This window comes from Drosophila hydei, unplaced genomic scaffold (assembly GCF_003285905.1).
Source record: "Drosophila hydei strain 15085-1641.00,03,60 unplaced genomic scaffold, DhydRS2 tig00000237-arrow-arrow-pilon, whole genome shotgun sequence".
Lineage (NCBI taxonomy): Eukaryota > Metazoa > Arthropoda > Insecta > Diptera > Drosophilidae > Drosophila > Drosophila hydei.
Genome location: NW_022045691.1, coordinates 911,428 through 933,452, shown reverse-complemented (window position 1 = coordinate 933,452; position 22,025 = coordinate 911,428). Strand labels below are relative to the sequence as shown.

Below are 22,025 nucleotides of genomic sequence, written 5' to 3'. Positions count from 1 at the left end.
ATTAACAACTAACCCCCGTCTCAGTCGCACACACGGGCTGTGGGGCGACATCCTGGGCACAGGATGCGCTTCGTTGCACTCGCGCACCTGTTTTTCTGTGTCAGCCCAAGCAACCACAGCAATTCCCAAGCAACACTTTGTGTCGAAATTTGTTAGCCGGTAAATTTTATAATTTATGCAAAAATTAGAAAAATACAAAAAAAAAACTTCATTTAAGATTATGTTTTATGGTTAGTTAAGTGGAAAATTCAACTGGTTGTTCGCCCATGGGCCGCGTTACCTGTTGGTAAATGCTTTCGCCTCATTTCTGTGTGAGAGTTTCCGATAAAAAAAACTCCCACATTTTGTTAGCGTATCAATGCACCAGCCCAACAATTTGAATATGCAAATTTTTACCTTTACAACCGGAACTTGTCAACAAATACATACATGCTTACACATATGTATATGTACATATATTGGTTTTTTATGTTTACAATAAACATGGCGTAACATGAACAACTTTTGTGACTATTTTCTTTATGGACTTTTAAACCAAGCACAATTTTTGAAAAAATATATTTTAATTTTTTTTTTATTATCGAAAGGTTTTATATTATAAATCTTAAGTAATATTTTTTACGTTCAATTTAGATTTACAAAATATTTTTCAAATTGAAAATATTTGGCATACTTAGCAAAAATTTTGTATATTCTTAAACAATTTTTTTTAGATAATGTAACTGGAAACAACTTTTCCTAACATTTAGAAAAATTAAAAAAAAAGCAATTTACTTCCAATATTTTTAACAATTAATTATAAAATTTATCAAATACTTATAATAATTTTTTTTTTTAAAATTTTTTAAAAATAATTTTGAAAATATTTGGAAAAGTTTTTATTGAAAATAAACCATGTTTGGAAAATAATTTTTGAATAATTGTTGTTTATCATAATCAAAAGATTAAAAAAAAATCTTTTTAAATAAAACAAATATTGCATAAATAACGAAATCAATTTGAATGATATTCTGAGCAGATTTTTTTTTTTCAAAAAAAAATTTTTATAATTGCATTTTTTTTAAAAATGTTTTTAAATAATTCATAGTAAAAAAATTTTGTCTTAAAAAGAATAATTAAATATTGAACACTAATTTTAAAGTCTATAATAAAATAAATTTTCAAAACTAATTTTTTATATATTTATTTGGTATAGAACAGATTTGGAAAACATTTTTGAATACAATTTTAGAGTATTTAAAATTCGGAAAATATATATTAACTAATATGTACCAAAATTAAAAAAATTTTTTTTTTAAATTGATTGTTATAAAAAATAACTTTATTAATTAAATACATTGTTTTCTATATAGATTTCATTTATCAGAAAAATTTTAAAATATAAAATATACTTTAAAATATACAATATAATTTTTTATATTGAAAAAATGTCCACAAATATTTTAAAAATTTGTTTGTGAAATTGTTGCTCGAAAACAATTTTTCTCGATTAGGCTTCAAGTAAAAAGCACGTATAAATGAGGTTAGGTCGAGACATGATATACTAATTATAAGTGGAATGGGTAATGCACGATCTAGAAAACGTCGAGCGCTGCTAACGGCACTGTGGAAAGTATCAATAGTTCGATAATTATGATTATTATTGATTATCTTTTATGATGATGTGCTAATTTCTTCAGTTATTGCTTGAACTAATTGTGAATTGCAATTCGCAGCTTCAATGAGGATTGACGATTGACGATACATTCACATACATATACATATACATATGTGTATATATTGGCGGTGGCACGGCAGCAACTATGCTGATTGTGGACATGCTAACGTTGGCCTTAACGAACGGACAGAGCGTGCTGGAGCGGGAGCGGCAGCAATGTGATGAAGCAGCTAAACGCAGCAAAATGACGGCAACAACGATGGCTAACAAAACGCTTAGCAAACATAATGAAGATGCAAATTATAAGAGCAACAGCAACAGCAACAGCAATAGCAGCAGCAGCAGCAATAATGAGCATATTGCTGTTGCAATTGAGGCAGCCGCAGCCGCAGCAGCAGCAGCAGCTCTCATTGCAGCGGGCAACATGTCTAACGGTGTACAAGGTTTAAATGTAGCTGCTGCTGTTGTTGGTGCTGCTACTGCTGCTGATGATGGCACTGATGACGTCGATTTGGCATGCGAGGCACGCAGCTCACGAGCTAATGTTGCTGGCGTGCAATACAAGGCGCATTGTGCGTGGCAGCCCCAGACCCAGCAGCAGCAGCAGGGCGCTGTGCGGGGCGGGCAGGAGGCGTGCCAGTCAGCGGATAGCAGCGACATGCAAACACCGGCGCATGCGCGTGCTGAATACAGCGACAACAACAACAGCAGCAGCAGCAGCAGCAGCAACAGCAGCAGCAGCAACACAGGAGCGGAAGTTGTCAGCAATTGTGAGCGCGCGCAAGTCGAGCGTGAGAGCGTGAGCGCAAACGCAGACCATGCTGGCCATGGCCAGCAACCACCCAATGTGACAGCAGCAACAACAGCAGCCAGCAGCAGCAATGCCAAAGGCATGGGGAGCGACAACAGCGACAACAGCGCCTGCTCAATACCTACAATTGGCAGTGAGCTTTTCAAAGCCAAACTCACAGTAGCAGCAGCAGCAGCAGCAGCAGCGGCAGCAGCAGCAGCACCACCAACCGCAGCAGCAGTCGTCGCAGCAAGCGCAGCTGAGCAGCAGCAGCAGCAGCAGCAGCCAATAACAAATTTTGGCCAAAATCAAAAATTGTTGAAAATTACTGAAAATTGTGTGCAAATTGAAAAGACAAAAGTTAGCAACGATATTGGCCAAAACGAGCAGCAGCAGCAGCAGCAAGAAATTTTTTTTACTACCAACAAAAAAGACGCGAGCAGCGCAGCTGGCGACGACGCTAACAGCGACGCGCGACGTACAGAAAAATTTGTGCAAAAAATCTGTGAAAATAATTTAAATGTAAACTTTTCGAGCAACTCGAGTGAAAATGTGCAAAACGACATAGCAGCAAGAACAACATTTGGCAACTCAAAGGAGCACGAGCAATCGTTGTTGCTGTTCTTGTTGGCGGAGGAACAGCAGCAGGAGAAGCAGAAGAAGGAGGAGCAGCAGGAGGCGACGCCATTGTCATTGCCATATTTGAAGCCAGACAACCGATGGCAGCAGCAACTGCCAGTGTACGTTGCTGCTGGCCCAGTGCACGCCTCTGACGAGAAACGCGACCAGCAATGCGCCAACAGAACAATATCTAACAATTATACGCTCAACGATTGCGATGATCTAAAGGAGCCAGCGACTCGCAGCGACAACTCGAGCAGCGCAACAAGCTGCAACGATAAGGATCTTATTGATTTTGAGCACGATTTGGCTGATGATTTTGTGGCCAGCCAAAGGCTGAAGCGCTTACAGCACAATTTTCAGGGACGCGTTAACAGCAACGGCAACGGCAGCAGCAGCAGCAGCAGCAACAACAGCTGTAGTGAAGCTGTTGTAGTTGATGATTGTGTAAAGGCATCCTTGAGACAGCAACAGCAACTAATACAACTAAATGCCAGCACAGCGACAATAAGCATAACAAAGAAACTACCCCCGCAGCCAGCAGCAGCAGCAGCAGCAGCAGCAGCAGCAACACCCAACAGCAGCGCTATACAGGACAATAAAATAGTTGAAAGCGCGCTATTGGCCGTGGCCCAAGGCTCAAGTGCAATACAATTAAATCGAAATTGTATACAAGACATTGCTAATGAACAAATTGGCAAAGCAAATAGCAGACAGCAGCAGGAGCAGCAGCAGCAGCAGCAATTGCTGAATACGCAGCAGGAGTTCGCAGAGCGCGTGCGCTGTGAGAGCTGGGCTGATAGCAGCAGCCAGGTGCTGATTGAAATTGAGACGCCAACAACAACAGCAATACGCAGCGCCTTCGTGCCCACAGCTAGCGCAGACAACGAGAACGGCAACAGCAGCAGCAGCAGCAGCAACAACAACAGCAACAATTGCAGCTCATCAGCAGGCAATTTTGTGGGCTCGCTTAGCGAATTCGATGTGCAGCGCTTTGGCGACTATCTGAAGGCAGCGAGACAATTGCAATTGCTCGATATCAGGGCGAGCTCGGGTCAGAGTGAGCTGGCCGCGTGCAGCAAGCAGCGACGCGGCTATCAGTGCTACGACGAGTTGCTAGCTGAATTTGTTAGCGAGCAGCAGCAGCAGCGGCAGCCAGAGCGAGTTGGCAACAGCGAGAGCGAGAGCGAAAGTGAGAGCGAGAGCGAGAGCGAAAGCGTGTGCCAATGCAATGAGTGTCTAACAGTTCTAGCAGCAAATTATACAACAGCAGCGAGTGCAAGCGTTAACAATACAACAGCAACAGCAGCAGCAGCAGCAACAGCAACAGCAGCAGCAATTGACACAACAGCAACAATTGCCACGGCAGATCTATTCAAGATGCGCGAAATGAATGGTCAGCTGCGCGGTCTGCTTAAGAAGCCAAATCGGCCGCCGCCAGCGCGCAAGAATCGCGTCGTCTTCGATGAGACGCGCAACGAGTTTTTCGAGGCGGACTACATCATATTGATACGCGAGGACTGCGCCTACGATGAGGAGGACGAGGAGCCGTGCACCTGCGGCGAGCACGAGCTGGTGCGTCTCTGCTGCGAGGAGGGCTGCCAGTGCAACTATGCGGTGAATGCCGCTGACGCAGCCGATGGACGAACGCCACAGGTGAGTGTAAATAGAGGAAAGCCAGCAAAGAGAGTGGCTGGCATTTAGAAGTGGCTTGGTCCACACACACACACACACGCACACCCACGTTAAGCGGATTAAGCGACGAGTTGCACAAGTGAGCAAAGTTGAAGTGCTTTAGGCAGCTTAAGCATGTCTGTGTGTGCGTGTGCCACAGCACAAAAGTAGGCAACACTCACGCAGACAGAGAGGCACAGAGAGAGAGGGAGAGAGAGAGAGTTGCACAAGTGGCGTTGACAGCCAGCTTAATAGTTGAGTATTAAAACACATTTGCCATTTTCTCTCCATTTTCCTCAGTTTTCCTTGATTTTCTATTTATTTTCCCTTTGCCAAACTTCTTGTCGGCCTGACAGACAACATCAACATTGCATTGCTACTTATTTCTATCTATTGCTGGCAATTATTCCGTAAGCCTCGCTTTCTTTGAGCTGCTGGCTTAACCTCCTGTTAAATATATAACAGCTTGTTTTTGCCTCTATTGGGTCTACATAGAGTAATAATGTTTCATTTAACTTGACATTAGTTTAGAGAAGTCAAGCCACAAACAGATTGTCAAGCATCTATCAGTTTTCTCAACCTCTTGTCAAATATTTAACAGCTTGTCTTTGACTCTACATGGTCTATGCAGCGTAAAAATATTCCATTAAACTTGACTTTAGCTTTAACTCGAGCTATAAACATTCTGTCAAATATCTAGCAGTTTGCTCAACCTCTTGTCAAATATTTAACAGCTTCTCTTTGACTCTAGATAGTGTTTACAGATTAAAAACGGTTCTCTTAACTTGACTTTAGTTTAGAGAAGTCAAGCTACAAACAGATTGTCAAATATCTAGCAGTTTTCCCAACCTCTTGTCAAATATTTAACAGCTTGTCTTTGACTCTACATGGTCTATGCAGCGTAAAAATGTTCCATTAAACTTGACTTTAGCTTATGACAGTCAAGCTATAAACATTCTGTCAAATATCTAGCAGTTTTCCCAACCTCTTGTCAAATATTTAACAGCTTGTCTTTGACTCTTCATGGTCTATGCAGCGTAAAAATGTTCCATTAAACTTGACTTTAACTTATGACAGTCAAGCTATAAACATTCTGTCAAATATCTAGCAGTTTTCCCAACCTCTTGTCAAATATTTAACAGCTTGTCTTTGACTCTACATGGTCGAAACATGTATTGACTATGCTCTGCTTAACTTACATATAGCTTATGACAGTCTCACTATATACCAGCTGTCAAATCTCTAACACTTTTAGCTAGCTCTCTCAACCTCTTGTCAAATATTTAACAGCTTTTCATTAATTTTCTATATTTTATGTATATGTATATATATAAATATATAATCATTGTCAAGACAACAATGCTCCTATGCGTGGGTACTTTTCTTGCTGTCAATTTTTGAACAGCTTTAGCTATATCTTTTGCATCCTCCTGCTAAATATTTAGCAATTAGACTTTGCCTTCAAGTTAAGCATATTTTAAGTATGCTTTGTTTCAATTAGCTCATTTCCATATACTTTATAGACGTCTTGCTATTTTCCAGCTTACTCTTGCTTAACTTATGGTTAAATACTTAAAATTTAGTTTAGCATATCAGCTACTCATGCTTCTAGTCTTATGGCTCTTCAATTTCAGCAACTTACAATTGTGTTTGCGCGTTAAGCAGCTTCAAATCTTTGGCTTTGAAGTGGGTCTTGACGCTAACTCCTCGTCCTCCACGGTCAATGAATGGCCGATTTAGCTGACATCCTGTTGACATTTGCCTGTGTAGCCTTTTGATTAGTCTTGTTTGATTAGCCAAAAGCAGGTCTCTTCGTCGTCATTTTCAACTTGAAACAGGGATTCTATCTTCTATCTTCTATCTTCTATCTTCTATCTTCTATCTTCTATCTTCTATCTTCTATCTTCTATCTTCTATCTTCTATCTTCTATCTTCTATCTTCTATCTTCTATCTTCTATCTTCTATCTTCTATCTTCTATCTTCTATCTTCTATCTTCTATCTTCTATCTTCTATCTTCTATCTTCTATCTTCTATCATCTAACTTCATATATATTTTAGCAGGCTCTGCAGGTTTTTGCTCCACTGTGCAATGTCCTCCACGTTCACCTTCTGACACATTTAAGCTCTGCTTCTTGCCTATAATATATCCCTAAATACTTGTAGTAAATTTGTACTCTAGCTTGGCCTCGTTCCATGCACACTTTCACCTTCGCCCACTGTGCAGCGCAGTTTTCGGCCCACTGTGCAGCGCAGAAAACAATTGTTAAATGCAATTGAAGAAAGTTTTTCGTGGCATATTTTGCTTTGCACTCCATTGAGCTGCTTTAATAATCCATATCTATGTATTGTTTCTATTTCATATCCTGCTTCCTGGCATCCTGTTTTCACTCACTCAGCTCGCAGCTCGAGTGGCAGTCCAGGCGAGTCAAGTTGCAAGTTGCAAGCTGCAAGTTGCCAGTTGTTGTTGTAGATGCTGCCAGCAAGTTTTGTAGTTAGCTCGAGTAACGCCCGCCACTTGCCCCAGCCCCAGCCCCAGCCCCAGCCTCCGACTTCGTTATCCTTGTGCAAGTGGTGTATAAATCACTTAAAAACTTTTACACAAAATGCAGCTCAAGTGACTTCCAGCACGTTAGCAACATTGTTGTGTGTGTGTAAGTCTATATATATATATATATATATATATATATATATGTATATAGCTGATATATTGTTTTATGAAATTGTGCCTTTTATCGTGATGTACGCGTTTCATGTTGCTGAGGACATTCGCAAGGTTTGCTGTCGCAGCAGCTCGCTTGCTCTCGCCCCGCCCCCACTCCGTTGCCTCTCTCTGCCTCTCTTTCTTGGGCCATTACGTATACGCCTTGCACTCTTTAAGTTCCTTTTTTGCCTTTACATCGATCCTAAGCGGCCCTCGAGCTGCGTTTAAATTTCAATTTTCTGCCACATGAGCGTCACTTGAGTGCGCCTCTTTTTTGCTTATCTGCCATGGCAAATGTCCTGCTGCCATGTCCCGCACCGCCCACACACACAATGCGCCCACCCACTATCCCTCCGTCCGTCTGAGTGCTTTGGCCAAGTGGGTGGACGCCCAATGCACTTGACTTGGCGCTGCTCAAGCATGTGGCAAACGCCTAAGATCCATGTCTGTGTGCGCCACTCTCTCTCTCTCTTCCGGCCTCTCTCTCTCCCCCACCCCCGCTCTCTCCCTCTTTGTAGGTGTGCATGACAGTCGCTCTGAAGAGTTTAATATGCATTTAGTGTATGTAACAAGTTTGCAAAACGCGTTGCATAACCCAAACTGAACTCAAGTTGCAGACAAGGGCAGAGGCAAGTAGTGTAAAAACTGTTATACCACATATCTAACAGGTATATGACAGTTTGAGACAGCTTGCGTATATATATTTATATAAGAGCAGACAGCAACTAGCTAGAGCTTCAATGTTGGGTAAAAGCAGCCGAGGAAGACATGGAGTAGAAACTGTTATACAATTTATGGAATACTCTTTTAGGTATATAACAGTTAAGACACATGCTGGCACAAGCTGGCAACTAGCTAGAGCTTCTAGAGTAGGCAAAAGCAACCAAGGAAAACCTGGAGCAAAAACTGTTATACAGCTAATCGCATATTCTTTCAAGTATATAACAGTGGTGATATGAGATATATATACTATATTATGGATATATATATAACTAAGTATACTGTATATATTTTGTATAATTTCAATTTAAACTTGATTTACGATAGCAAATAAAATGAAAATTTGGAAATCAAACATTTTACAGCTTGGCATAAAATCAGGCAAAATAGTAGACATAGAAGAGAGTAGTATATATATATATATATATATATGTATATATATATATATATATATCTATGCCCAAGACATTTTGTAGCGAATGTCAAATTCTCTCAGGTAAATTGCAAAACCAAAAACCCACACAAAATTTGTCAATCTTTATGGCCAAGCTGCGCGCTTATGGCGCTGTGCAACGACTTTGCCTTTTTCCATTTTCCATATGACTTTTCCCACACACACACACACACACACACACACACACAAGTTGTAGCATTTCCTCAACGTTATGTGCGCGGCTTTTTGCTTTATGAGGCACTGCTTGAAGAAGTCAGTAAAAAATAAAAAAAAGAGAAAAAACTTCTTGGCAACTTGATTGCGTTGCCTTGCCGCAGCCGCAGCGAACTTTTGGCCTAGACTTTGTTTGCCACTGCAAATGCATTGTGTTAAATGTACTTCTATTTGCACTTACAAATGCATGTGCTCGGCGTGTGTCTTGTCCTTGGTCTTGCGGCTTGCGGCTTGCTGGTTGCTGGTTGCGGCTGTGTTTTAGCGCTAGATAATCAGCTAATAGACGGCTTAAAAAGTTGCAACTGAAGGGAAATAACTGTTATACGTATACATTTGCTACTACAGTGTAGTATTGACTACAGAATCATTTATCTAACTGTTATATGACTGTTATACGCATGCTATTCATATGCTTACAGCAGAATTCAATTGGCTAAGCTGCAATACATTGATAATTAGCAGCTAATCCATATGTTTGCGGAAACAAAAACTGTTATACAACTGTTATAAAATAACTAAAGCAGCTTCAAAACATTGTTGTATGTTGTATGTTTAAAAAGCTGTCAAGCAACTGTTAGCCACCTATAAAACTGTTATACACATTTTATACGACTGTTATATACGTTCAGTGTAGCTGAGAAGTCGCCAACACAAGAAGCAACATCTTCAAACAATTGTACACCTTTTTGTAGGCGCTGTGCAACTGTTATACAGCTGCTACAGCATTGAAATGCTATGTCAATTATTATATAGCTGTAATGACAGTAATTAAGCGCACCGCCGTACGAGTGTTATGCTCAAACAACGGTCGCTGCCTTATGATTAGTTTCCTGCACAGCCGCCGAGGAAACTTAACACAGATTTATGAGCACACACAGTTCATCAGCCAGACAACCACATGCACACACACACACACACACACACAGATATGCATGTAACGCCCCCATTCCGTCTGGCCATAAAACTCAATTAGCTTAATTTGCGAACGGGCGCACAATTACGTGGAGCTAGAAGCCTAGTTGCCTATAACTTACTTAGTTAGCTAACATTAAGTTGACGCTACACTTAGAAAAATGCGTTGTTGAAATGCATTTTGGTTGCTATGAGCTATGAGAGATGCAAATGAAGCGTAGGCAAACACTGTTAGCAACTGTTATACGACTGTTATACTAGTGTTATGCAAGAGTTAGGCAAGTGTTATACAGCTGTAACATAATTAATAAAAAACTGTTATACAACTGTTATACCACTGTTATACAACTGTTATACTACTGTCATACAAGTCTAATACAACTATTAGACAAGTGTAATACAGCTATTATACAATTATTGTTTAACTGTTATACAACTGTTATACTAAGCTAGATATATAGTCCGAAAGACTGTTATATAGATAATTTCGTTGAGTGTAATTTGACTTTTTGAACTATTTTGCAGAGCCCCAAATTCCAGCCGCCAATCGACTTTGTGGACGATGCGGCGCTTAGTCCACCGGATGGCTACAAGGACAACAGCTTGAAGAATACGCTGGGCGGCGCGCTCAGCGGCCACATCTTTGGGGCGCAGCATCTGCAACAGTTGCAGGTGATACAGCGTCTGCAGCAGCAGCGGGCCGCAATGTTGGCGGCGCGCAACAGCAATGGCAACAGTCAAGTACCGCCACCGCCGCCGCCTGTGGGCAGCGCTCAGCAACAGCAGCAGCAGCAGCAACAACAGCAGCAACAGCAACAGCAACAACATCATGCCACATCACAGCAGCAGCAGCAGCAGGCCGATGAGGACCTGCAGGGCGTTTGCACTGAGTGCGCCGAGTGTGCCGAATGCGCCGCAAAGCAGCTACAGGATGCAGGTAACTGCGCCAATGTCCTTTGGCTTTTAGTTTGTGTTTTGCTAGCTCCAATGCAATTAGCGGGCATCCCTTTGGGCGTGGCTAGTCGGACGGGGAGAGGCTGTGGGGCGTCTGTGTCCTTTTGGGCTTTGCTTCCATTCAGCAACGTTCTTTTTCGTTTGCCTTTGTGCAATCTAATCATAAATTATTTATGCAAACAGGCTCCTCGACCGGCCATCAGCTGGGTCTAGACCGTGCCAATTGGGTGCGAGCCATAAACGCGGCGCCATTTTGATTTTTTACGTCGCAGCGAAGGCCCATGAAATTTAATAGCTAATTAAATTTCATTTAATACGACTGCCAGAAGTTCTAGGGGCAGTCGCGGCCACTGGGGATTCAAAGCTTAAGAAAAGTGTTATACAAGTTTTATACAACTGTTCTATGACTGACTTAGAGCTTTTATATGTCTGATATACACCTACTATTCGACGTTTATGCATCTGCTGAGCAACTGTTCTATAGCCATGCGAAGACAATAATAGTGTAACTGTTATAACTGCTATACGACTACTATAAAAGTGTTATATATGGTTACTATATAATTACTAGGCGACTGCCTTACATGAAATGTGGCATACGTCTGTTATACTATTGCCATATAACTGCTATACAACTAGTATACTCACAATTGAACTGTTATACACCTGAAATAGCTGTAGAACACAATTATAATACTATTATACATATATTCCTCAGTTGTTATACAACTGTTATACAAGTCATATATTTGCCATTCATATTTCTGTTACACAACTGTTATACAAACTGTTATATAGTTGCTATTCGAGCTATGTACGACTGTACAACTGTTCTACATCTGTTATACGATCATTGCATAACTCCTTTACAACTGTTTGCTGACTGTTATACTACTGCTATAACTGTTAAACATAATTGTAATTAATATCTGATAGAATGGAACTGTCATACAGCTGTTATATGAATGTGAGCTATAATTTGCAACGCTTTGTGCAACAATCTGCAGTGAGTTCATTGTTATACGGCATAAAAACGAGTGAATGGAAGAAAATCGTGAGCCCGCATTGCCGCACACATCGAAGTTGGTTAACAATTGATTGATTTATGGAGACTCAACTTAATGGATAAACAAGCGCAAGTTTTGTAGTTGTTTATGGTTTTGTTTGGCTGTCCGTAGAAGGATGTGAGAAGCGACACTTTTTGTGTAGCAGGCAATGGGGTCTGAGTTGGAAAAGTAGGGAACGGGCGAGGCTCTATGTTTACATTAATTTTGGTCACGCTTTATTGATTGGCAAGCTAAAACGGAACTCGTGTTGCGCCGAGTCGTCGCCCCTTTTTGAACATTATTTGTTGCGCCTAGCGAAGCGGAATGTGACCCACCCGGTTAACAGTCAAAGAGCCACCGAACCATCGAACCACCAGAACCACTGAACCACTAAGCCACCAAAGTTAAGTCAAGCACCGGGGCATGAGCCCAGAGCTTCGGCCGCGCCCTCACACGAGAGCAATCCTTCAAGCGCGCTTCCGCTGCAGCAACAGGCCTGCCAACTGGCATACTCCATATCGTATAACAGTGGGTATTGCCCAGTCGAATATTTGAAATCAATTAAGAGAAAAATAAAATAAATCAACATTTAGCTAGAAAAATTTACTTTCGACGAATTGAACGACGAGAAGTAGTATTAATAACTGTTATACAAATATTTTCTTATCAATTTTTGATTGGATTTAGTGAAATACTCAAACTGGGCTCAGTTTGCAGCACTTTAGGGCATAACTATAGCTGCGGCTTGGCATTGACGCTGCTCATCAATCAGTGAATCAATCATGACATGATTTTCTGTTCTCTCTTCCTCTTCCTCTACAGAATGCAGCGCCGCACAATGCAACGAAGAGCTAACGCCCATCGGCGTGCCAGCTGTGGCACTGCTGCCATTGCACACCAGCTCACCGGAGCGTCGCATCACGCAGAAGGAGATCATCGCCGGCGAGGAGCGGCCCAAATATGTGCTTCAATCACAATACAAGCCCTCAACAGCAGCAGCAGCAGCAGCAGGTAAGCTCTCCCTCTTGATTCAGCTCTACAAATACGTCATTAGCTTTGTATATAGCTGCATATGCTCGCTATATATACATGCATTGCTGCATCCACTTCACGCTAATCGCCCAGCACCCAAAAAAAAACAGAATTTGCCCAGCATTTTTACTGTCATTTTGCGATATTCCTTCAATCAGCATTCAGCGGTCATAGCACAGAGCAGCAATAACATTCATCATGCGTTGCCAACTTTCCAAATTATCATCAATAATATATATATATATATAGTATACACGGCTTACATCAGTCAATCTGCAGCAATCCTCGCCTGGAGCATTCATTCAATTTGGACAATTCTCAGATCGAAAGAGAACGAGAAATTGATCAATCATGCATTGCCATTGCTCTCTGGGGCCATTGAAAGCGATTTGTGCAAATGTTATGAAACTGTTATACAACTGTTATACAGATGTAAGACTTTTTCAAAAGCTTTACAGATTGAGCCGGTGTATAACTTCCAGTGTTATACAATTGTTGTACGATAGTTACACAGATATAATTGCTTAATAACTGTTATACAACTGTCATACAGAGACTGTACAGTTCGTAAATAAGTTGCCAAAAACTGTTATACGAATGTTATACAACTGCTATACAACTGTAATATAGCTATTATACTACTTTTGCGACTGTTATACAAATGTTTTACGACTGCTTTACAAATTTGATATGACTGTTATACAACTGTTATACGACTGTTGTACAACTGTTATACGATTGTTATACAACTGTTATACAACTGTTATACGACTGTTATACAGCAATTGGCGTGCGACAGCAGCTGTTAAGCGATTGTTGCATAGATGTGAAACAGCTTTAAATTGTTGTGTTGTTATATAACTAATTTACAACTGTTATACATCTGTTATACACCACTCAAGATAAGAGTGCAATTAACACTGCACACTGAAGCTGTAGCTGTAGGCTGCTCTCAATCAATCGTTCGACCTCGCTCATTCGTCCGCCCATTCACTGCTCTCCCAACTAACCACGTTTGTCTCTTTGCCACCTGTCAATGCAAATATGTACAATGCTCTATTTCGTATAACAATTACAATCCAATATGCCGCTCGCTATGACTATTCCGTATGTGAATGCTGAACTTCGTGCACTGCGTGTGTGTATGCGTGTGCGTGTGTGTGTGCGTGTGTGCATGACAGTCAAAGTTAGAAAGGATTCGGGCAGTAGCAGCAAGCCCGTCGCAAGCTCTAGTCCCGGTTCCGTTTCCGTAACCGGTTCCGGCTATGGCACCAGCCTGGTGCCAGCAGCGGGCATTAGCACAGCCAAGAAAAAAAGATTTGTTGTTGAAACTATTACCACTATGACCACAGTGACCGAGCGACGCATTATACGCGAAGCGCCCGAGGATCTGGCCGCCACAGCCGCTGCCAACGCCACTGGCGCTGGAGCTGGCTCCGCGCCAGCATCGGACATGCTGCCACCGGCGCTGCCGGCCAAGGCAAGTGCCACAGCAGCTGCAGCTGCAGCGGCAGCGGCAGCAGCCAATGCTGCGGCAGGCACAGCAACTGGCTCGGAACAATATGACGAGGAGAAGCCGCCACCCATACCGCCCAAGGAGCTAACAACGACCACACAGATCAGCGGCATACTCAAGGGCGGCAAACTCTGGAAGCAGGACTCCATTTCGCAGGTGAGTTGCACTACCAGCTATAATTAATCAATCAATCAATCATTCAGAGTAATTCGATCTGCTAGTAACTCTGTCAATCAATCAGCCATAAGAGTAATCGGAACAGTTAGTAGCTCTATCAATCAACCAATCAATTGATTAGAGTAATGGGATCAGTTAGTAACTCTGTCAATCAATCAATCAATCAATCAATCAACCAATCAATTGATTAGAGTAATGGGATCAGTTAGTAACTCTGTCAATCAATCAATCAATCAATCAATCAACCAATCAATTGATTAGAATAATGGGATCAGTTAGTAACTCTGTCAATCAATCAATCAATCAACCAATCAATTGATTGGAGTAATGGGATCAGTTAGTAACTCTACCCATCAATCAATCAATCAATCAATCAACCAATCAATTGATTAGAATAATGGGAACAGTTAGTAACTCAATCAATCAATCAGTTCAATCAATTGGTAATGAAGTCAAGACAGGAAACTAATTAATTAATCAGCAACTCAATCAATCAGGCAGCAGTTTGATTATTCAATCAAGCAGCGAATAGGTCAATTAGATAAAGACAAATACAAAGACTTTCAGTCAGTCAATCAATAAATACAGCAGGAAAACAGGCAGAAATGGAAGCAATCAGAGAAAGACAGAGAAAGATAGTTAGTCAGTAAGTCAATCAGTCGCAGAGTTATTCAATCAATCAGTCAGTGAGGCAGCCAGTCAATCAAAATATTATTCAGTCAATCGGATAGCTCGTCAGTCAGAGACGTAGAGATATAGCCAGTCAATCAATCAGTTAGTCCATCATTCTTCTATAATAATTGATATCAATCATTTGTATCGACTTCTCAATCAACAGCAATCGGATGACCAGAATAACACCACCTCAGAGGATGAAAGCGGCGCCACGAAGCGTTCGGTGCGTTTTGTTACCGAGGATCAGGCGAATGCCGGCACCGATGGCGACGGTCAATCGCTGTGCGGCGAGCTGGACGATAGCGAGAACCAGATCAACGAGCTGATACCCATTAAGAAGCATTCGACCCTGTTCAATAATGCGTTGCGTCCCAATTCGGCGGTACGCCAGCTATTCCCCAGCGTCTCGGCACAGCAGGCGCCGGTGCTCACATCGGAGGCATTGCGTGCCTTTGACGAGTCGAAGCGTGCCGGCTGCCTGGTCACCCATTTGCCTGGCAGCTGCGGCGATTCCGACACCTTGCGGCGCAGCATGGAGCGCAACATCCTTCGACGCTCCCTGATCAAGTGAGTGGTGTCAAACCTCAACGCAGACCATCGGAGTTTTCATGATCTTTCATTGCTGTCATTGCAGGAAAAAGGCCGTCAAGTCGGACATTTCGCTGGAGGAGCGCATCAAGCAGCTGACCTGCGACATTGATGAGGATCTGGTGGAGGAGCTGTCACGCGGCGTTGCCGATGCTGATCAGGATCAGGATTTGGCCAGCGAACGTGACTGCTCGGAGCTGGCACAGCGCGATAGTCCCGCCGGTGAGGAGAATCCCAATACGCTCGCGCCCAAATTCATGAACGGCGAGAAGAGCTTCTCGCCCAGCAGCTCCGTCTCCAGCTCGTCCAGCGGCTCGTCGGCTTACAAGAAAATCGCTGACATTTTCAGTCGCGACAAGAAGCAGGAGAAGATTATGGAGCTGGAGGAAAATCCTATTGTTATCATACCACAGGTAAGCGGACTAAGACCTAGAGAAGGAGATTTACTTGTACTCATGAGAATTGCAGAGAAGGGCAAGCTTACTAAATGCATATGAAGCCTATGTTAATTATATATATATTTTACACTTGTTTCTTAGCTGTTATTTAACGATTTTATAACTGATATACAACTGTTATACAGCTGACAATATCAAAGTGTCTAGTTATCCGATTCGATATACAAATTTTTAATTTTAAACAGTCACTAACAGACGCCTAAAAGTTTCTAGCCTAATTGAGCTCATGAATATCGTACAGAAGAACAAGCAAACAACTGTTATACAGTTACTGTATAGCTCAAATGTTTTATATCGGCTATTATTCAGTTAATGTTTCAATAGAACTGTTATACAAGTATTTTACAACTGTTATACGACTACTATACAACTGTTATACAAGTGTTATACGACTGTCATACAAGTGCTTGACAAATGTTATGCAAGTGTTAGACGACTGTTATACAAGTGATATACAAGTGTTATACAAGTGCTTGACAACTGTTATACAAGTGTTAGACGACTGTTATACAACTGTTATACAAGTGATAGACGACTGTTATACAAGTGTTATACAAGTGCTTGACAACTGTTAGAAAAGTGTTATACGACTGTTATACAAGTGTTAGACGGCTGTTATACAACAGCTACGACTCTTATACGCACGATGGCTTTCATGAGAATCACATAGAAGGGCGCAGCACACAAATATCTCAAATGCAGAAAATTTTCAGTTAGACAATATCAGAGTAAAGTTCTTTCAAGTTTAGCTTGACCATTAATAAATCTTCTTCTTCTTCACGGTTCACAGGAATGCCGCTGCCCAGCCGCACCGGACTTGGGTATGGGCATCCAGGTGCCAGTGGTGCACACACAAATCCATCGAACGCCGCCGCGCCAAAACGAGCCGAAGCGCCAATTCTTATCGACCCTGGCGCCGCTGACCGCCTGCGTGGCTGGCAACAAGGACGATCTGTCCTCCTACTATACGCTGGCCGCAGCAGCGGCAGCCCATCAGCATGGACACGCGGCGCATGCGCACGCCCACTATGCGGCAGCCGCTGCCGCAGCTGACTACAACATGAGCCAGCTGCTGGGGGCGGCGGCGGCAGCGGGCGTTGGCGATGCTGCAGCACAGCAGGCGGCAGCTGCAGCGATGGCAGCGCAGGGCTTGGCCTTGGGCGGAGCGGGCGGTGGGGGCGGAGCAGGCGGAGCTGGTGGAGTGGGCGGCGGCGCCGCTGGTGGGGACGAGGCACGCAAAGTGGCGCCGGATGTAATTGCCGGCACGCCCGGCCAGGAGACGACGCAACAGGACGAACTGGCCGCCTTTGCCCAGGCGGAGGCCAAGCGCACCGAACAGCTAAAGAAACGCTACACGGGCGTCGAGAGCGCATCGCAATGCCAGTCGCAGGCGAGCAGCGACGACGATGAGCAGAACGATTATGGCTTCAATAAGCGACCCTCGGTGCGCGGCATCAAGCCCAAGTTTAGCTCCACCAACGAGATCCTGGCCCAGATGCAGGAGCAGCTCACACAGCAGATACCCACAACGGTGATCAGCAGCCAGCCGGTGCCGCAGGCCATCAAGGGCTATGCCATGCCCAATCAGCCCAAACAGAATCCCTCGCCGCAAAACGTGTCACAGCAGCAGCAGCAGCAGCAGCAACAGCAGCAGCAGCAGCAGCAACAACAGCAGCAGCAGGCGGCACAGCTGCAGCAGCAAATGGCCGCAGCGCTGCAGGCAAACACCATTGCGCAGCAGAAGACGGAGCAGCGCACCTGGAGCTTCTACAGCGAGAGCGGGGAGCAGCAACGCTTTCCAGTGGACGCCGCTGCGGCGGCTGCCATACAGCAGACCTACTATCAGACGCTGCCAGCTGGGGCCATGTTCCGCCAGACCATGATACAGCAGGGCGCCACAGATGACGCCTCGCTGCTGTACGCAGCGGCACAGAACTGCCAGAGCGTCACGGCGACGGCAACCGCAACGGCAACGGCCATCGAGCAGAGCAAGCACAGCAGCTACAGCAGCCACTTCGCACGCAGCCCCACACGACGGCCAGAGTCGCCGCCGCCGTTGCGCAACTATCATCAGACGATGGTGTTGATACCCTACAATGCCGAGACCTATTCCCAATTTGCCACCAGCAGCAGTGTCGATCCTAAGCTGGCACACATCCAGCGCCAGAATATACTCGAGTATCAGCAGGTGAGAATGGTGCAAGGGGGCGAAAGAGGAGAGAACGAGAGAGGGAGAGGGTGAGAGAGAGAGAGAGAGAGAGAGAGAGAGAGAAATGTAGAAAGTGTGAGAGAGAATGAGAGATGGAGAGAGAGTATGATGCAGAGAGAGAGAGAGAGGGAGGGAGAGAGAGAGAGAGAGAGAGAGAGAGAGAGAGAGAGAGAGAGAGAGAGAGAGAGACAGAAACAGAAACAGAGACAGAGACAGAGACAGAGACAGAGACAGAGACAGAGACAGAGACAGAGACAGAGACAGAGACAGAGACAGAGACAGAGACAGAGACAGAGACAGAGACAGAGACAGAGACAGAGACAGAGACAGAGACAGAGACAGAGACAGAGACAGAGACAGAGACAGAGACAGAGACAGAGACAGATAGAGAGAGAGAGAGAGAAAGGAAGACAAAAAGGGAAATGGAAAAAATGCAAAGATGGAGAGAGAAAGAAAAGAGAAAATTGATACAAATGGAGAGGACAAGGAAGTGAGAGAGAGATGGGGAAAGAGAGAGATAGTGAAATAGAAAGAGATAAAGAAAGAAAGAAAGAGAGAAAGAGAAAGGAGCGAAAGAAAGGGAGAAGGAAAATAAAAATATTTAGACTTAGAGAAGGAAAGATTTAGAGAAGAAAAGAGAGTTTGAAGAGGAAAAGAGAGAAGGACTAAGAGACAAGATGAGGCATAGAGTGAACGATACAGAGAGCGAGCATGGGACAAAGATACTTGCAAACGTAAACATAGAAAGAGTGAGAGAGATAGAGCATGTAAGAGAGAGATAATAATAGAAAATATAGAGATAGACAGAGAAAAGATAAGATGACATAGGCGAATAAAGATATACGAAAAGGTACAAGATCATAGCACACTCTATAAGAGGATAGATGATATAGTTAGCGGAAAGAGTAACCGATTTGGTTATAGTATATGAAAAGTAGCCTGAGAGCTGGCTACAGATACAGTTAGCTTGGATACTATGGCCAGATTAAGATTGAAGCTTTACTGAAAAGTTAGTTTAGTTCACTTTGAAGTGGGCATGAATTAGAGTCTAGATTAGATTAGATTAAAGATTAGAGCTAGGAAGTGCTTAGCTCAGTTAGACTTGAAGACAGTTGGCGTTAAGTTCCAGGGAGCCTAGCAACACTTATGCTATTAAGCAGTCGAGTTAATTTTTTGCAGGGTAGTTCGTAGTCTAGTATACCCACTCCAACTTATGCACATTTTTCTGTTCTGTCTTTTCGCACAGGTCACACAGCAAACGATTCGCGTGCCCATTGGCTATGCACTGCCCGGCATGCAGTTGCATGTGGTAAGTGGGCGTGGTCATGCCGCCCACTATGCACAGCATCCGCAGCAGCACCAGCACCAGCATCAGCAGCAGCAGCAGCATCAGCAGCAGCACCAGCAACAGCAGCAGCAGCAGCAGCGTCTCATGTCGCAGCATTATCAATTCGGAGCAGAGGGCGGCATGCCGGGCTTCAGCGAGCGAGGCGTGCCCGAGGGAGCAGCTGCCGTCTCGCACAGCGATTGCAGTGCCATGGTCTCGCCCACAGGTGCAGCTGCTCAGCAGCAACAGCAGCAGCAGCAGCAGCAGCAGCAACAGCAGCAGCAGCAGCAGGGATCCGTTTACTATGCGATGAACGTATGACCCGGGCTGGAATAGTCGCTGCCAGCGGCGGTGATTGTTGAGCGCCGCCAATGTCAACGTGTCGAGTTGTCAGCGACTTCAGTGCACTTGGGCGGTGGTGCTGGCGGCCTAGGTTGAGCCACGCCCACAGTCAAGAAAAAGAAGTTAGTAGGGGCACTCAATCAAAATGTGAAAATTGTTTTGCGTTTCTAGTTTTGGAATCGTTGTTAACGCGTTGATCCTAGCGAGCGTTTCACTAGCTCTTCCCCTGTCTCCCGCAGCCACTCCCCCTCCCCCACCCCCTCGCCCACTGTCTCTGTGTGTGTGTGTGAAGTTGCTTGAACAACACTACAAATTTAGTAACGCTAACAACACTAAAAACTAGTATTTGCAGCGAAGTAAAGATACTCCGAATGAATATGAATAAAAAATGAATGGAATTTAAATATGCTATAAACAAAAATACTAAAAAAATACTACCAAAATAAGAATTTGCTCTTAAGTTAAAAACGCAGCAACCAAAAGTGTAAGAAGAAAAAACCAAATTAAATTTATGAATTTATGAATTTATTTATAACATCGTTCTGGGTGCTACAAATGCAACAAGAAACAAAAACAAAAACAATTGAAGAACAACACAAAAAAAAAATACCAAAATGTTAAAAACTTTATTAGAATTATTTTAAGTTTTTTTTTACATTTTTTTTTTTTTTTTAGTATTAAACTTTTTTTTTAACTTTTGTGCGCTTTATCAAAAAACATGTTTGCTCAATGCATTTGATTTTAAGTAAGAAATAAAAAAATACTTATATAAATTAAATTAAATTAAATTAAATTAAATTATATTAAATATTATATTAAATTATATATATTATATATATTTGAATGTAGTGCAATTTTGGTGCTATAGCCAACTTTTCTCTCACCCACAAAAAAAAAAAAAAAAAAACAAAAATGCAAATTATGCAAGCTGAGCAGTCAGGCAGAGCCGACTGCCTAATGCTCGTTCATGCTGCAAAAAAATAATTAAGGAAGGCTATATATATTTAAAACGTAATTTTTCCGATTTGCCCTCTTTGGCATATAGAAGTCTGCACTGTAGCGCAGCTCAACAGAGTTCTAGCTCTAAGGCTGCGCTAGATATACAGTAGAGCTACATGTGCCGCGCCCACAAATGGGCATAGCTAAAGGCTAAATTAGCTGAGCTGTGCAAGACCTTAGCTGCTATATACCCACTTTCAACCCACACACAGACAAAGCTAATATACTCGCCTTTTGCCAAGTGAACCAGCATTAAAAAAAAAAAACCAAAATTATATTTAAAAAAAATATGTATGAAAATTGTGTTTTTTTTCGAGCTATTAAATAACTTAAAATGGGAAAAAACTTTATAACTAGCAACTATACATTTAAGCACTTACATATTAATTATATATATATATAAAATAATATATATATATATATATAAATTCTCGATTAAAGTTTATCAATTATAATTTTAATATAATTTTTTGTATATTTTTTTTACTGTATAATAAAAGTATGCAATCTATATATATTTATATATATATATATATATATATACATATATATATATATATATATATATATATATATATATATATATATATATATATATATATATATATATATATTTATGTATATGCACACAGGTCTTTATAAATCAGTAATGGCATTTGATATACTAGAACAACGAAATATTCAGTTCATATACCTAATTTCACTTCTTTTTGCTAAGATAATGCTACAGATTACTGATATATGTGTATGTCTATATATATTATATGCACACATATATATATATATATATATATGTTGGTCAAGTTTTGTATCAGTTTTGCAAGGGTATTTGTAGTTCGACTAGTCGTATAAAACTGCTTTTCGTTTGATTCGAACTTGAAGCCTTTTTTCATTCGCTACATTCCAAGTGCAGATGAAAATGCATTCGGATGCGTATATATTTTGTGAGCTACAGTTT

At 42.3% G+C, this 22,025-nt stretch overlaps 1 protein-coding gene across 1 annotated transcript; it reads left to right on the top strand.

Annotated features, from left to right (window-relative positions):
* Positions 1 to 2,783: 2,783 nt before the first annotated feature.
* LOC111593387 lies at positions 2,784 to 20,569 on the top strand (the record flags this gene model as incomplete). The annotated part of the gene is made up of 8 exons (XM_030223578.1): positions 2,784 to 4,724; positions 10,270 to 10,681; positions 12,567 to 12,755; positions 13,958 to 14,448; positions 15,308 to 15,711; positions 15,779 to 16,145; positions 16,981 to 18,378; positions 19,646 to 20,569. Coding segments are annotated over 8 exons (5,604 nt in total), but the record flags the coding sequence as incomplete, so codon positions are not given.
* Positions 20,570 to 22,025: the final 1,456 nt, after the last annotated feature.